This window comes from Piliocolobus tephrosceles, chromosome 18 (genome assembly GCF_002776525.5).
Source record: "Piliocolobus tephrosceles isolate RC106 chromosome 18, ASM277652v3, whole genome shotgun sequence".
Taxonomy (NCBI): domain Eukaryota; kingdom Metazoa; phylum Chordata; class Mammalia; order Primates; family Cercopithecidae; genus Piliocolobus; species Piliocolobus tephrosceles.
Window position 1 is genome coordinate 45985001 of NC_045451.1, and position 18244 is coordinate 46003244.

General features: G+C 45.5%; 1 protein-coding gene across 3 annotated transcripts in view; it reads right to left on the minus strand.

Annotated features, from left to right (window-relative positions):
- FHOD3 (formin homology 2 domain containing 3) overlaps positions 1–14507 on the minus strand; it is a 482714-nt gene extending 468207 nt beyond the window's left edge. For all 3 annotated transcript variants that reach the window (XM_023207642.2, XM_023207641.2, XM_023207640.2), the window contains exon 1: positions 14226–14507. In XM_023207642.2, coding sequence (XP_023063410.1) covers positions 14226–14390 — 165 coding nt within the window. In that variant the 5' untranslated portion in view covers positions 14391–14507. The remainder of the gene's footprint in view (positions 1–14225) is intronic.
- Positions 14508–18244: the final 3737 nt, after the last annotated feature.

Consider the following 18244-nt stretch of genomic DNA (forward strand, 5'->3'; position numbering starts at 1 on the left):
GGTATTCTGAGTTCAAGTATCAGTCTTGGAGGTGACACCAGCTGCACAAAGAACGGAAGAAGTCAGGTTGGAGCTGGGCTTCATAACTTGGCCTGGCTCTTCAGCTGCCCCAAATGGATTTAGAGACCATCTTTCCAGCTACCTCCAATGCTTAAAATGAGGGAAACTGCTCCTATCCAAGATGAAATCTTTATCCTTCAACTCAGCAACTAAACATTGAGAATTCCATCTTAAGGAGGTAATCAAATATAAGAAAAAAAGATTTATTTTTCTGCAAGTATGTATTATAGCACTATCTGTATTTTCCTTATTGGTAACTACCTAAACCTCCAATAGTTCAATCATTCATGCATTCATTTAACGAATATGTATTAAGTACCAAGCATGGACAAATTTAACATTCAAGAAGAAAGAGCACTTTCCCTCATGGAACGTGGGAACAGTGGTTACATGGATCATGGCACATAGATAGACTGGATTACCAAACTGTCATTAAAGATGATGTGCTCCAAGAATATTTAACGACTTAGGAAAGTATTCAGATATTATTATGAATAGATGTTAAAATTCTGGCAAGACACAAAAGTGTTAAGAGTGATTCCCTTCGGGTGGTGAGAAGAGTGATTTGTATTTCTTCAATGTGCTTTTCTGTAGTCTCTGAATGTATCCATGCGTTCATTCTGGGATGGGAACAGATGCTTTGTTGTATAAGGAAGAAATCCTTCTTTGTCAGTCTTTCCTTCCCTAAGCCTAACTTTGTCAGTAGTAACCTCTCTCCAGCAATGTCATCCTGAATACACACACACAGTTTAAGTGGACAGCTGCATGGAACAACAGTGTGAAGATGCTCTAGAGTACAAGACACATGCATATCAATAAACACATACTGATCTGAGTAATAAAAACAGTCCATATTACACAGCTTTCTCATGGGCATAAAACAGCTCTTTACTTCTGCCACCGCAGGGGAAGGTAACAGGTGTGGTACTTCCAGCAGCCCCCTGTAGACACCATCTGCAGGTTGTAGGTCCCAGATCACACCTTGACCAAACCCTGGGGTCATGGTTCTTGTGGCTTTACCCTATTTCCATCCTCTTGGGCACAACCAATTAATTTTCAAGGGCCATGTCCATCTCCATCTGTGGGGATATGAGGACACATCTCTCCAAGTACAAATTAGGGAGAAATGGTCTTCTAAAAAATAAAGCTCAGGCCGGGTGCAGTGGCTCACGTCTTAATCCCAGCACTTTGGGAGGCCAAGGTGGGCAGATCATGAGGTCAAGAGTTCGAGATCAGTCTGGCCAACATGGTGAAACCCCATCTCTACTAAAAATACAAAAATTAGCCAGGCATGGTGGCATGTGCCTGTGATCCCAGCCACTTGGGAGGCTGAGGCAGGCGAATTGTTTGAATCTGGGAAGTGGAGGTTGCAGTGACCCGAGACTACACCACCACATGCCAGCCTGGGCGACAGAGCAAGACTCCGTCTCAGAAAAATAAAAAATAAAGTTCAAAAATTGGAAAGGCTACACTCGAAGGCCAGGGGACAACTGGTCACTATGATACATGAAGAAGTCAGGAGGTGCTCCTAGCAGAGGCTTTACACAAGAGACTTCTGCCAGGAGATGGCTGTGATGAGCAGACTATTCTTCCTCCCTTCTAACTCTAAATCATGGTTATCCACTCACTCAGTAAATATTTACTTTACATTCACTATGTGCCAGACACTGTTCTAGGTTCTTGGGCTACACTGGTAAACAAAACAGATTTAAAAAAACAAAAGCAAAACAAAAAACTCTGCCCTCATGAAGAAGTGGACCAACTACTCAAGGACTTTGGGGTTTGCCCTGAATGGCAGCAGGGCTAAGGGAGGTTTGGAGCAGAGGAGTGATATGACCTGACTCTCATTTTTTTTTTTTTTATACTTTAAGTTCTAGGGTACATGTGCACAATGTGCAGGTTTGTTACATATGTATACATGTGCCATGTTGGTTTGCTGTACCCATCAACTCGTCATTTACATTAGGTATATCTCCTAATGTTATTCCTCCCCCCACCCCTCCCCACAATAGGACCCAGTGTGTGATGTTCCCCTTCCTGTGTCCAAGTGCTCTCATTGTTCAGTTCCCACCTATGAGTAAGAACATGTGGTATTTGGTTTTCTGTTCTTGCGATAGTTTGCTGAGAATGATGGTTTCCAGCTGCATCCATGTCCCTACAAAGGACACGAACTCATCCTTTTTTATGGCTGCAGAGTATTCCATGGAGTATATGTGCCACATTTTCTTAATCCAGTCTGTCACTGATGGACATTTGGGTTGATTCCAAGTCTTTGCTATTGTGAATAGTGCCGCAATAAACACACATATACACGTGTCTTTATAGCGGCATGACTTATAATCCTTTGGGTATATCCCCAGAAATGGGACGGCTGGGTCAAATGGTATTCTAGATCCTTGAGGAATCGCCACACTGTTTTCCACAATGGTTGAACTAGTTTACAGTCCCACCAACAGTGTAAAAGTCTTCCCATTTCTCCACATCCTCTCCAGCACCTGTTGTTACCTGATTTTTTAATGATTGTCATTCTAACTGGTGTGAGATGGTATCTCATTGTGGTTTTGATTTCCATTTCTCTGATGGCCAGTGATGATGAGCATTTTTTCATGTGTCTGTTGCCTGTGTGAATGTCTTCTTTTGAGAAGTGTCTGTTCATATCCCTTGCCCACTTTTTGATGGAGTTGTTTGTTTTTTTCTTGTAAATTTGATTGAGTTCTTTGTAGGTTCTGGATATTACCCCTTTGTCTGATGAGTAGATTGCAAAAATTTTCTCCCACTCTGTAGGTTGCCTGTTCACTCTGATGGTAGTTTCTTTTGCTGTGCAGAAGCTCTTTACTTTAATTAGATCCCATGTGTCAATTTTGGCTTTTGTTGCTGCTGCTTTTGGTGTTTTAGACATGAAGTCCTTGTCCATGCCTATGTCCTGAATGGTATTACCTAGGTTTTCTCCTAGGGTTTTTATGGTTTTCTAACATTTAAGTCTCTAATCCATCTTGAATTAATTTTCGTATAAGGAGTAAGGAAAGGATACAGTTTCAGCTTTCTACTTATGGCTAGCCAATTTTCCCAGCACCGTTTATTAAATAGGGAATCCTTTCCCCATTTCTTGTTTTTGTCAGGTTTGTCAAAGATCAGATGGCTGTAGATGTGTGGTATTATTTCTGAGGGCTCTGTTCTGTTCCATTGGTCTATATCTCTGTTTTGGTATCAGTACCATGCTGTTTGGGTTACTGTAGCCTTGTAGTATAGTTTGAACTCAGGTAGCGTGATGTCTCCAGCTTTGTTCTGTTGGCTTAGGACTGTCTTGGCAATGCAGGGTCTTTTTTGGTTCCATCTGAACTTTAAAGCAGTTTTTTCCAATTCTGTGAAGAAAGTCATTGGTAGCTTAATGGAGATGGCATTGAATCTCTAAATTATCTTGGGCAGTATGGCCATTTTCACAATATTGATTCTTCCTATCCATGAGCATGGAATGTTCTTCCATTTGTTTGTGTTCTCTTTTATTTCACTGAGTGGTGTTTTGTAGTTCTCCTTGAAGAGGTCCTTTACATCCCTCGTAAGTTGGATTCCTAGGTATTTTATTCTCTTTAAAGCTATAGTGAATGGGAGTTCATTCATGATTTGGCTGTCTGTCTGTTACTGGTGTATAAGAATGCTCATGATTTTTGGTCTAAAATTCTCTTTTTCTGTTGTATCTCTGTCAGGCTTTGGTATCAGGATGATGTTGGCCTTGTAAAATGAGTTAGGGAGGATTCCCTCTTTTTCTATTGATTGGAATAGTTTCAGAAGGAATGGTACCAACTGCTCCTTGTAACTCTGGTAGAATTCGGCTGTGAATCCATCTGGTCCTGGACTTTTTTTGGTTGGCAGGCTATTAATTATTTCCTCAATTTCAGAGCCTGCTATTGGTCTATTCAGGGATTCAACTTCTTCCTGGTTTAGTCTTCAGAGAGTGTAAGTGTCCAGGAAATTATCCATTTCTTCTAGGTTTTCTAGTTTATTTGCATAGACGTGTTTATAGTATTCTCTGATGGTAGTCTGTATTTCTGTGGAGTCGGTGGTGATATCCCCTTTATTATTTTTCATTGCTTCTATTTGATTCTTGTCTCTTTTCTTCATTAGTCTTGCTAGCAGTCTATCAATTTTGTTGATCTTTTAAAAAAACCAGCTCCTGAATTCATTGATTTTTTTGGAGGGTTTTTCGTGTCTCTATCTCCTTCAGTTCTGCTCTGATCTTAGTTATTTCTTGCCCTCTGCTAGCTTTTGAATGTGTTTGCTCTTGCCTCTCTAGTTCTTTTAATTGTGATGTTAGGATGTCAATTTTAGATCTTTCCTGCTTTCTCTTGTGGGCATTTAGTGCTATAAATTTCCCTCTACACACTGCTTTAAATGTGTCCCAGAGATTCTGGTATGTTGTATCTTTGTTCTCATTGGTTTCAAAGAACACCTTTATTTCTGCCTTCATTTTGTTATATACCCAGTAGTCATTCAGGAGCAGGTTATTCAGTTTCCATGTAGTTGAGTGGTTTTGACTGAGTTTCTTAGTCCTGAGTTCTAGTTTGATTGCACTGTGGTCTGAGAGACGTTTGTTGTAATTTCTGTTCTTTTACATTTGCTGAGGAGTGTTTTACTTCCAACTATGTGGTCAATTTTGGAATAAGTGTGATGTGGTGCTGAGAAGAATGTATATTCTGTTGATTTGGGGTGGAGAGTTCTATAGAGGTCTATTAGGTCTGCTTGGTACAGAGTTGAGTTCAATTCCTGGATATCCTTGTTAACTTTCTGTCTCATTGATCTGTCTAATGTTGATAGTGGGGTGTTAAAGTCTCCCATTATTACTGTATGGGAGTCTAAGTCTCTTTGTAAGTCTAAGGACTTGCTTTATGAATCTGGGTGCTCCTGTATTGGGTGCATGTATATTTAGGATAGTTAGCTCTTCCTGATGAATTGATCCTTTTACCATTATGTAATGGCCTTCTTTGTCTCTTTTGATCTTTGATGGTTTAAAGTCTGTTTTATCAGAGACTAGGATTGCAACCCCTGCTTTTTTTTTTCTTTTTCCATTTGCTTGGTAGATCTTCCTCCGTCCCTTTATTTTGAGCCTATATGTGTCTCTGCATGTGAGATGGGTCTCCTGAATACAGCAAACTGATGGGTCTTGACTCTTTATCCAATTTGCCAGTCTGTGTCTTTTAATTGGACCGTTTAGTCCATTTACATTTAAGGTTAATATTGTTATGTGTGAACTTGATCCTGTTATTATGATATTAGCTGGTTTATTTTGCTCGCTAGTTGATGCAGTTTCTTCCTAGCATCAATGGACTTTACATTTTGACATGTTTTTGCAATGGCTGGTACCTGTTGTTCCTTTCCATGATTAGTTCTTCCTTCAGGATCTCTCATAAGGCAAGCCTGGTGGTGACAAAATCTCTAAGCATTTGCTTGTCTGTAAAGAATTTTATTTCTCCTTCACTTATGAAACTTAGTTTGGCTGGATATGAAATTCTGGATTGAAAATTCTTTTCTTTAAGAATGTCGAATATTGGCCCCCACTCTCTTCTGACTTGGAGAGTTTCTGCCGAGAGATCTGCTGTTAGTCTGATGGGCTTCCCTCTGTGTGTAACCCGACCTTTCTCTCTGGCTGCCCTTAACATTTTTTCCGTCATTTCAACTTTGGTGAATCTGACAATTATGTGTCTTAGAGTTCCTCTTCTCAAGGATATCTTTGTGACGTTCTCTGTATTTCCTGAATTTGAATGTTGACCTGCCTTACTAAGTTGGGGAAGTTCTCCTGGGTGATATCCTGCAGAGTGTTTTCCAACTTGGTTCCATTTTCCCCGTCACTTTCAGGCACACCAATCAGACGTAGATTTGGTCTTTTCACATAATCCCATATTTCTTAGAGGCTTTGTTCATTTCTTTTTACTCTTTTTTCTCTACACTTCTCGCTTCATTTTTCATTTGATCTTCAATCGCTGATACTCTTTCTTCCAGTTGATCAAGTTGGTTACTGAAGCTTGTGCATTTGTCACGTAGTTCTCATGTTATGATTTTCATCTCTATCAGTTCTTTTAAGGTCTTCTCTGCAATGATTATTCTAGTTATTCATTCATCCATTCTTTTTTCAAGGTTTTTAGCTTCTTTGCGCTGGTTACATAGTTCCTCCTTTAGCTCTGAGAAGTTTGATCGACTGAAGCCTTCTTCTCTCAACTCGTCAGAGTCGTTCTCCATCCAGCTTTGTTCTGTTGCTGGCGATGAGCTGCGTTCCTTTGGAGGGAGAGATGCGCACTGATTTTCTGAATTTCCAGCTTTTCTGCACTGCTTTTTCCCCATCTTTGTGGTTTTATCTGCCTTTGGTCTTTGATGATGGTGACGTACTGATGGGGTTTTGGTGTGGGTGTCCTTTCTGTTTGTTAGTTTTCCTTCTAACAGTCAGGACCCTCAGCTGTAGGTCTGTTGGAGTTTGCTTGAGGTCCACTCCAGACCCTGTTTGCCTGGGTATCAGCAGCAGAGGCTGCAGAAGATAGAATATTGCTGCACAGTGAGTGTTGCTCTGATCAAGCAGTCAGAAGATGCCTTGGTTATCTTCTATTCTGAGAACTTAAAAAAATCTTGGGCTTATCCCACACACTCTGGTTACAGCTCTGGCATTTCATTCTCTGCTATAAAAATTAGTGCATGATGAGGCATCTCAGCACCAAAGGAGTTTCCTTCTTGGTTTTCTCTTTTTCAAGAATGTTAAAGATATTCAATGAGAAACTAATTTGTTTCATTTTTGCCAAGGGTAGAAATACCGTTCTATATTGAACTGCAAGTTGTTTAACATTTTCCCTTTTTTCAAGTTGATCAAAAATTTTAAGATTTTCTTTTCTAACATTAAATCCTAAACATTTTTACTTGGAGTCTAACATTTTAATTTCTAGATTACAAAACTAACTGGTGAAGAGGAGTTGGATGTTTCCAGTTTGTAAACAGATATGATGTAGATTCCATTTGTTACTATGTGTCTCTAAAGACGGAGAAACTTCTGGGTATATAATTTTTTGCTGATTGGTGGTAATTTTTTTTTCAAAAAATAATTGTTCTTCTTCCCTCCTTAACAGTTAATTTATAAATAAGTTTATCTGCCCATAGAAAATCAATGTTGACTATAATTATTAGGGTGCCAAGGTATACAATCAACTTACATTTTCATGTACATTACAGCATCACTGCCATTCACTGTAAACTGAGATCCTCTTCTGAGGCATACTGCAGGTGGAGGTACAGCTGGCTCATTGGGAACTGGGCAACACCCCAGTGTGGCTATGCAGGCATGTCATGGGCATCAACAGCCTTGGGAAACTGAGTGCCTTTATATATTGGTATCATTTATTATGGCCTTAACAACTTCACAGCTTAGTGATAAAAATTGAGGAGCATATACTGAAACCACAGGTATAATATCTGTACCTTAGCATTTCGCTTGCTAAGCTAATAGTTTATGTAACTGACAATTGTTTACTTCATCATGGGAATTGATTGAGCCTAGAAAGACACTCTGAACATAAAAAGACAGATGCTCTACAGTTGTTTTTCTAAGATTCTAAGAAGAACACAACAATCAGCGTGGGAAGCAAAGCATCAATGGAGGTATGAAAAAAAAATCCACTGATGGTTAGCCATCTCAGCCATAGAAAACACACTCAGATCATACAGTAACACTTATTGAAAGAGCTCTGATCCCAAGGGGACTATTGGAATTGTAACCTAATTTTTTTAGCTCTTTTATAAAAATATTTCAGTATATGCACAAGTATAGAAAGTAATATCATGACCCCTCCCAACATATCTATAATGCAACTTCAACTCACAGTCTATCCTGTTCCACCTATATACTGACTCACCTACTTGTCTCTTATCTAGAATTATTCTGAAGCAAATTCTAGACATCATATAATTTCAGTATGTATCTCTGAAAGCCATAAACTGTTATTTAAACCTAACCACAGTATTATTATCACACTTTAAAATTAATAATTTTAATATTAAATATCACTGCTCAAATGTTCAAGTGATCTGAAATATTTATTTACAATGTATTTGAATCAGCATTCAATCACAGCCACATATTGCCTTTGGTTGATGTATCTCTTCAGTCTCTTTTCATCTAAGGTTTCCTTCCATCTTTTTCTTTCTTTTGCAATTTATCTGTTGGAGAAACTGTAATTTTTCACAATCTGGATTTTGCTGATTGCATCCCTGTGTCAAAGCTTAACATTCACTGTAACTTAATGTTCCCCATTCTTTCTAGCTTAGTTCAGAACAAAGCTTAGAAACAGTCCCCCAGCTCCCCCTCCACCCCAAAAGACTTCCGATTGTCTCTCTAATGGAGCAGATGCTGACAAACCCAAGACTCTGAAAATGGCCACCAGAGGAAGACCCAGCTATGCCTCTAAGCCAGCCACAGGCAACAACAGTGTCATTGAGAGATGAGGTGCAGGGGTTGCCTGGAGCAAGTGATTGCTGTCTTCTGAAGACAGAAAAGTTCCCAAGTGTTCAAAAGTATCATCTTCAGAGAGAGATAAACTATGGAGAGAAAAGGAGGGTGGGGGAGGGCTGTTCCTGAGTTGGCCTCAGCATGTTAATCAGTTTTAAAGTCAACACTATTAAGAACTAACATTTCAGAGTCCAGAACGGGAGGGCAATGGCAGTCCTGTTGTTTTCCAGAGGGATTCAGGTTGGACTCTGAGGACAAAAGGCATAGACACAGAGCATCAACCCTGGGAGGGCTTGCCAGAGCAAAACCACTTAAATCATAGCACTGTGACAGGCAGCCGCGTGCAAGGGCAATGCAGTCAACCCTACCCCACCCCCACCGGCACAGAGAGCATGGGCTATGCTGGTTTTCTAATAGTGGGACACAGTTAACAACAGGATTTGGAGGAAGGAAAAAAAAAGACCTTAAATCTCAGCTCCTTCACTTAAACACAGTATAGCCTTAGGCAACCTGCTTAACCTCCTGTGCCTCAGTTTCCCCATCTGTTAATTGGGGATTCCTCATCTGCCTGACTGCTAGAGTTGTTGTGAGGATAAATAAAGCTATACATGGAGGCCTACAGTACAGCCTGCAGCGTAAGTTCATGACATAATAGCCCCTTCCTTCCCAAAGATTGATGCCAGTCTATTCCAACCCAGATCCTTGCAAGGGGCCATGACAGCACCTGCTAAATGTCTGGCTAGGTTACCGATATGGTCTGTGGCCATGCATGAAACAAAGCCAACTGACCCATGAAGGGTTCAATCCCATGATCCTGATCTCAATAGCGAGGCTCCAACCAACTGAGCTAATTACAGTGGAGTCAGATTCGACTCTGCTTACACGGAGACACTCTTAGCTGTTCATAGAATATTCTTAAACAGTGTTGTCCTAAGATACTATGACACAACACATTTGCCAAGTTTACTAATGATCTCATCTTTTTAAAATCTTAATGTAATGTAGCAAACAGATGTGTCCCTTAAGAGGATTAAGGTGGAAATTCATTAGTGCAATAATACCAGTGGATTTGTGTTCTAAAACTAACACCAATCAATCAACTTAGTGCACATTCTATCTTAGCACTACTCAGCTTTGAGGGAAACACCAGAGGACTGAACAGCCAGATCTTCTCCCTCAGGGAAGTTATCAGAGAACAGGGGAGACAGTGAGAACCCCCATGTACTGAAAGCCTGACCTAAATCACCTGTAATCCACGTTGTTCAGACTGTAGTGTGCACAAAAGTCACCAGGGCATCTTGGTGAAATGCATGTCCTGATTCAGCAGGTTGGGGGAGGCCTGAGAGTGTGCATTCCTAATAAAGCCCAGGTGATCCACAGCTCAGACTTGGAGTAGCTAGATTCTAATCCTCACTGTAATCAGCTGTTTACAGATGGGATAGCTGAGGCAGCAAGGCAACCACAAAGACAAAGGTAGTGAAAAAGGAATGAACACAGTACACTCAAGGCTAATCCAATGAGAGGATGCACGCTGCAATGTGGACAGGCTACCTGGAAGGAGAACATTCAGGATACAAAAGTAGAGTCCTTAAGAGCCTAGACCTGCTGTCACATGCCAACTCGGAACTTCTCACTTGTGTGACCAGGTGATTTTCTTCCAATCTTGGTCTCTCCTTCTATGAGTTGCAACAGTATCAGTACTTGGCCCTGGAATGGCCATGGGCTTGGTGAGCTGATGTCCCTCTAGGATGGTTCTCAGCTCAGGCAAATGCCTAGGACATGACAGCTATTATAACTCCACTCTGTCCAGCTCACTCTGGGCAACGAAACATTTCCTGAATTAAATCATGAAGTAATAATTGTCATTTTAACATGTACACTAAAAAAGTCATCACTTTTTTGTAAAAATATTCTATAATTCCAGTGTTGTCTATCAAAGAGAAAAAAGAATCTTTAGGTCATTAAAGGCCAGTAGCATGAATCAATCCAAACACATTTTAAGCTTTAAAAGGTCTAAGATTCTATGAATGCTACTGCAGAGGTTTTTCTAAATTAGAACTCCTATAATTACCATTTTTCTTTTAAAATATTAAGCCAGAAATAAACATCTACTTTTGCAGCATTTGAAAACAAAACCTAAATGTCTTGCTTAGCCCAACCTAGAACATATAACCACCAAAATGAACATCTCCCCAATGAGAATATGGCACCTGATTTGAACTTTTTGTTAGAAAACTAACGTTTATTTAATCATATTCCCTAGAACTACTATAAGCAGATGAAGGTTTTTTAAAATAATGTATCAGTTTAAGAAATATAAAATGATGCAGCATAATAATCACCATCTCTTATTTTCGCATGAGATGACAATTTTTTTAAATGAACAGCTTCAACTTCTAATGGAGTCAGCAGACGTGACTAAATTAATACATCATTAGGTTAAGAAAAGATGTCCACACTCAAGTTTCAGCCAGGAAAGGCCTGACAGGTTGTCCAGTTCAAAGGTTGCCAGCACAGGAGAATCCCTAGGAGAACTTCAAAAATTAGGACCCTCTGAGGGGCCTTCTCAGCGCTGCCTACACAGGTACATTTACTTTAAGAAGATTCACCCAACTGTACACTTACACCCTGTACGCTTTTTTGTACATGTGACCTACTTCAGCCAAAAGTTTACTCCCAGCCGGTCATGGTGGCTCACACCTATAATCCCAGAACTTTGGGAGGCCAAGGTGGGCAGATCACTTTGAGCTCAGGAGTTTAAGACCAGCCTGGGTAACATGGTGAAATCCCATGTCTATTAAAAAAAAACAAAAATTAGCAAGCTGTGGTGGTGCATGCCTGTAGTCCCAGCAACCCGGGAGGCGGGAGGGATCACCTGAGCCCAGAGAAGTCAAGGTTGCAGTGAGCCGTGATCACACCACTGCACTCCAGCCTGGGTGACAAGAGTGACACCCCATCACAAAAAAAAAAAAAAAAAAAATGACTCCCTCAGGGACTTGAATGTGCAGGCAAGCTGAGAGCACTCTGAGTGTCTGCCTATCCCACGGTCACACTTCTCCCCTCTTTGTCCCACTGAGAATGCACTCTCTGCACAGAACTCCACTTCTGGGCTATCCCAGGCTCTGTGGGACCTGGAAGAAGCACACCCTGTGGCCCAAAAAGCCTCACTGGTGGCTGGGTTCTGGGATGATAGCTCACCCAGGTCAACGCATCCCCAAAAGCTAATTCACAGCAGAGTTGATAACTACATGTTCCCACTTCTGACTATGCACTCTGTGTCAGGCCAGGAATTCTGCCTCAAGGCTTTCAGTCACTTACAACATTCACCTGTCCCCAGGCCTAAAAGTGCTTGGCCCTCGAAGGTGTCAGGGTGAACCCCTCCAGTGAATGGAAGACGCCCAGGAGGCATGGCTTCTGTCCACAGCCATATACCTGGTTCCCAGAACAGAACCACACCGATGCCCTGAGTCACACAAGGCTGGTTTGAATCTCAGTTCCCCACTTCTAGCACAAAAAGTGGGTTAGCCACTCTGCCTCACTTTCCTCGTCTCTAAAATAGGGACAATCCAAGTCCCTACTTTATGGAGCTGTGTAGTGTGAAAGGAAACCATGCACTGAGAGCCTGGGTGGGGCATACACTACATGTCAAGTGCTTGAAACTCCAGCTGTTTCTATCACAGGTGGATCATCCAATTTTAAGATTCTCTGATGGAAGTCAATATCATCTTAACAATATGAATGTATACCTAGGCACATAAATGCCCTGGCTTCTGCTTTACAGAACCCTCATCAATAAAGTCACTCACTTTGCTGTAGATGGGAAAAACAATGCCAGACATCTAAATATACTGCAGGGGTCTTGGGGCAAAAGATTCTGAGACTGAGGCTGGCTGGCCCCCAAAACAAAAGTCAAGGGTCTCTGTAGAACTTCTTCTGGTTCTGTTCATTCCACAAGGAACACCTTAGAAAATTCTGCAAGCCAGTGCAACTGCTCTTCTGGGGCTTCTAGTTGGGGGTGAGGAAGAGGGGGGCAGTGGAGGAGCATCAGGATTTTCTCCTACCAGACCAGGATCAAGACTGTGGGACTGTTCCATGGAAACATGAAAACATACTACAGCTCCCAGCTTGAAAGGTTAACCCATGTATATAGGGTTTGAAATCCAAGGAAACCACTTCAAGGTCACAGGGTCACAATTATGAGCCTTTGGTGGTTTCAACAAAAGATCACTGTAATCAGAGACTGTAGTGGCTCGAATAATCATGATGTAGAAGAAGCTCTTCCAAAACTTTTCACTGAATCAACTAATTGAGAAGAACCAAATAATTTACAAAAGTGATTCTGATCAGCTGAATCCAGAATACATCACTCTGGATGATGATGACCCTCTGTCTCCCAATCAAATGTGCTCTTGTGGCCAGAGAGGTGTCCACGACTGTATCTGTCCTGAACCAACCAGGAGAGAATGAGATGGAAATGCCCCATTTCTTATTCCTGAAAACGTTACTAATTAAGTAGAGGAGGAAAGCACTGATACACTAATAGAGAGGAAACTACCACTGCCAAAGTCCACCAGTTTCCTCACACAACCAACCTCCTCCTCTCCTTGCAAAGCAGTTCAACATCATACAGAAATCCGAGGATTTCTTTTTTAAATCAGTTTTGTTATTTGGGGTATCAATCCTTATCTCTTCCAAATATGTGTCAGTGTCGACCCTCAAGAAATAAATCATCTCCAAGCTTTGATATGAATCCTAGGCAGAAAACATACTGGGAAGGTAATTCTGCAAGCTGCATTCAATCTGTTTAAGTGAGAGGAAGGGTTTTCCTGGGTAACAAAATGATTAGCTCTCAATACCCAGCTCTTTGCAACAAATACTTTGCAAGAGGCCTATCCTCCTGCAAAAGGTTACAAAAAAAAAAAAAAAAAAAAACCAGCCTCTCTAACGGGTAGACTGAGAAGCCATTCTTCCCAGGGGACACTCATTTCGGGCTGCCAGGCTGAGGCTTTGTGAGCGCGCCGCCCCTCCGCGCCCCCCCCCCCTCCTCCCACAGCGACTGCTCCAAGGTTCCCAAGGCCACCTGCTTCTCAGAAGAAAAGGGGGATACCGTAAGCGCTATCGCCGTGCGCCGCCGGCGTCCTCGGCGGCGTCTCAGGGGGAAGGAGGAGGCGGTGTCGCCGGGAAGCGTGCTTTGTCGCGAGGGTCGCGTGGCCGCCCGCAGCGACCCCAGAGGCCTGAGAGAGGTTTTGTCCCGGCCGTCGCTCAGAGCTCTCCTCCAAGGGACCTGAGTCTCGCGGCACCCCGCTTCTTCCCGCGTCCCGCTTGGTGCCTGCCCGAGTGCCGAGGCCGACAGCCCGCGTCCTAGCCCCACCCCGCCCACCCGGCGGAGCTAACGGCGCGGCTTCGGGAAGCCTTCTCCATCCCGCCTCGGGCCGGCACGGCACCTGCTCTGCCACGCCCGCCCCCGGCTCTGGCCGTTCCTTCCCGCCCGCTCCGGAGGGGCCTTCCCGCCGAGCCCCTCTGTCCAACGGGGAGGGGGATTTGCCCTGGAGCGATGGTCCCCTGGGGCCGCGCCCAGCCCAGCCCAGGGGGCCCGCGAAGCCCCGGGCCTCGGCGCCCCCACCGCGGCGCGCACCGCAGCAACGGGCTGCGTCCAGGGGGCCCAGGCCACCGCGCCGGGCAGTACCTTGTGCGGCGCCCGCAGCAGTCGATGGACCCCCGCCAGCTGGGTGCCGAGCGCGAGGTCCTCGCGGAACGTGAACAGCGGCGGCCGGCTGGGCTCGGGGAAGTTGGTGCTGTTGAAAGGGTCCGTGTCGTCCAAGAACTGCACCCGGCAAGCCAGCGTGGCCATGATGCATCCCTGCCGCGGGGGCGCGGGCCCCGGGGTTAGCGGGGCCGCGGGCCGGGACGCTCGGGTAGCTGCGCGCAGGGGAGGCCGCAGCCGCCGCTCGCTGGCTCGCGGGCTCTCAGGCTCCGGCGCGCCCGGCTGCAGCCCCGGCTCCGGCCGCTGGGGGCGGGGCGGGGGCGGGGCCGACGGGCCCCCTCCTTCTCCTCTTCCTCCGGCTCCTCCCCTCCTCCGGGTCCTCTAACCCTGGCCTGTCTGCCCCGACCGACGGGACCGCTGCCGGGAAAGTGCGAGGGAGACGGCTCCCGCGGCATCCGCAGCCCTGCGCCAAAGGCTGGCGGCGGCGGCGGGGCGGGGAGGCCCGGCGGCCGGACTAGACTGTACGTGCCCCGCGTGGCCCCGGGCCGAGCTGCACCCCTCGGAGCCTGGAGGACCGAGGTGGGGGGTGAGGGGACGGGGAGACAGGCGGCCTTCTGACTTCTTCCCCACCGGGAGAGGGCTTAAGCCTTTCCAGATGAAGGCGGCGGCGGCCGGCTCCTGCTGCCCAGATTTGGAATATCCCGGCAGGGCACCAGGAGGACAGGGAGCCGGCTCCGGCAAGCAAGGGAAGTGGTGGCAGCAACCAGGAGCCCCACCTAAGGGTACGGGGAGGTTTCCCTTAAGAAAAGAAAGAAGCTAAGAAAGAGGAGAGTGCGCCAAGGAGCCCAGGCCGCTCTTAGGCACAAGCCTAAAGACTAGAGGCGTGGGGGCTGCGAGGTTTCACTGCGGTACTCCAGCGCCAGGCCTGGCCCCCGGGGCGCCCGGCGGGTGCTGGTTAAACCTCTGCATCACCACGGCCTCTCCCCAGTTAGGCCTTCAAAAGCCCTAACTGGACCTTGTGGGGCCGCGGGGGCTTGGGGAGGTGGGAGCCCTTCTGGCAAGGTTCCTGAATTGCGGAGAGCCGGGGATGCCCTGGTAACCGAGCGACTGGGAGGGAAGGTTTGCGTCCTGCCCGCCCCTGCCAGGCGGGAGCGGCGAGACTCGACATTGCCTCCCACCGCTCTCCTCGCCGCTCACGGGCGACCCCCTTCGTTTCCAAGAAAAATTCACGATTCTCCCCATTCCTAGACCAAGGCCAAGTTCCTGGTTCCTCCCCACTCATATAGATCGCCCTCATAACACTCAGTCTCTCTTAACATCCCAGTCTTTTCAAGGGGACTCTATAACACGTCTCTCTCCCTTTCCTCTGGTTTCAAGGGAAGAGAAACCCTTATCCCTACTTAGCAGCCTCACCCACATCTTTAACCTGTCCCTCTCCATGATCTCTTTCCCTGCCACACATACATACTTATGCCTGGTCTTAAAATAATAATTCCACGACACTTCTGCTCCTTCCAGGCGAACTTCTAGTTCTACTTGCTTTGTTATTTAACTCTTTGAATGAATCCTCTAGACTAGCCGTCCCCAATCTTTTTGGCACCAGGGACCAGTTTTGTGAAAGACGATTTTTCCACGGACAGTGGCGGGGGGGTGGGGAGCGTTGGGGGGAGGGAGGGCAGATGGTTTCAGAATGAAACTGTTCCACCTCAGATCATCAAGAATTAGATTCTCATACATGCGCGCTACCTAGATCCCTCGCATGCGCAGTTCACAATAGGGCTGTCGCTCCCAGAGAATCTAATGCCTCCGCTGATCTGACAGGAGGCGGAGCTCAGCGGTAATGCTCGCTCACCCGCGGCTCACCTCCTGCTGTGTGGCCGGGTTCCAACAGGCCACGGACCAGTACCGGTCTGCGGCCGCGGGGTTAGGGACCCCTGCTCTAGACTGGACCTACACCAACTTCCGCATCTCCTCACGGCCAGAATACTAAACGCACAAATTCTTCCCCTCCGAAATGGGCCTCCTGCACTTCCATCTTCATGTCCACCTCCCTCCTCACTGAAAGAGCCTTCCAGTCCTGGCCACCCCATTTCTTATCACTTTCCCAACCCGGATCCCAGTCCATCCTCTCAGGGGCCTCCTCTCCACACCCCTCCTTCAGTCTCACCTGTCCTTTGGGTACCTGGCTTGCTCCTGCCCCATCTACCAAGTGCCTGCTGCTAGTGGGACCACTCAGTGCCCCAGTTCCTCCCCAAAGCCTCTCAGCCTCTTACTCCACTGATGCTGCTGCAAGCTTCTGCCACTTTCCTCCACCCAGAAATTAGTCAATAAGGAAAATAATTTCTCCAGAATGACTTCCAGCACCGTCTCCTCTTCATCTTTCATCTTATTTTCCATCTCCTTTCCATCTTCCATCTCCCACTTCTGAGAAGGTGACCAAAGTCCTACTTTTCCTCCCATTCAAGGCTCTGACCCCATCTGGACCCCAGGTCCCTCTCATCCCACTTGCTCTTGCCCAGGGCTCTATCAGTGATCCACCCACTTCCACCTTCCTCCCCTGGCTCCTTACCCTGAGAAGCAGGGCCTACTTCCTGATGTGCGACTCATGAAGCCACACAGGGCCCTACACTTTAAAGGGTCCCAAACGGGTTTAACGTTTAGCTGTTGTTGTCTTGAATTTTTAAAATACTTTTTTAAGGAGTCCCGGCATTTTTGTTGTGCACTGGGCCCCATAAGTTATGTACTCAATCCTAACGAGAATAAATACTCAAGTGTTTTCCATCTTAAAAGCTGCATCTTTATGAAGCCCACTTCTCACTCTAGCTCCCTGGCTTTTCTCATCATCACTTCCTAACCAATTTCTGAGAGAGAGCATATTCATTTCTCAGCATCCTCATCACCTTTTCTCCATACACCGTGACATCTGGAGGGCAACCCCTTCCTGCCATTCTAAGATCATCAATGCCAGCCTAATTTTCTTACCTGGAGGACACCTTAGCCCTGCTACCCACGTTCTTGGCAGCATCTGTCACCATGGCACCATGGATGATTCTTTTCTCAGACTCTTATCCCCTCAGCTCAATAGCTCTACCCACTGTAGGTTCTCCTCCTCATTTGACAGCTTCTTCTCAAGTCTTGCTGGGCTTCGTCGTCTTGGTCCTTCACATTTCCTCTAGATTTTCCTGGCTTCAACCCTCCTCAACCTGCATGCATATGGCATCCAACTCTATACTCACAGAGGAGTCCCTCTCCTCACTTCTAGGCTCTGATTTTCACTGGGCAACTCAACATCCCTATCCTAGTTACCACATCATACTCAATTACACATTCAACCCAACACCCCAACCTGGTTGCGCATCCAGAACCTCTTCTGCAAGGTTGTCGTCTGCCAGAGTGTTTTACCTGCCTGTCTGCTGATTCCAATGCTCTCCAAGCCCTTGGAGCATAGAACACCACAGCTATGGTTACTGCTAATTTATTCTGTGTTGTCACTAAATAAAAAGCTCCTCTGGGACAACAACCATGCCATATTCAGCTCTATGCCTACCACAGAGAAGACACACAATAAATATCTAATGAATGTGTGAACATCAAAGTCATTTTCATTTTTGACTCCTGCATCTTGCAATTGGTAACTATGACTTGTTACTGAATCAGCCTCTAAAATATTTCTCAATTCTTCCCTTCTCTCTAGCCCTCACTTTCTTTCTTTCTTTTTTTTTTTTTTTTTTTTTTTTTTTTTTTTTTGAGGCAGAGTCTCGCTGTGTGGCCCAGGCTGGAATGCAGTGGCCGGATCTCAGCTCACTGCAAGCTCCACCTCCCAGGTTTAAGCCATTCTCCTGCCTCAGCCTCCTGAGTAGCTGGGACTACAGACACCTGCCACCTCACCCGGCTAGTTTTTTGTATGTTTTAGTAAAGACGGGGTTTCACCGTGTTAGCCAGGATGGTCTCGATCTCCTGACCTCGTAATCCGCCTGTCTCAGCCTCCCAAAGTGCTGGGA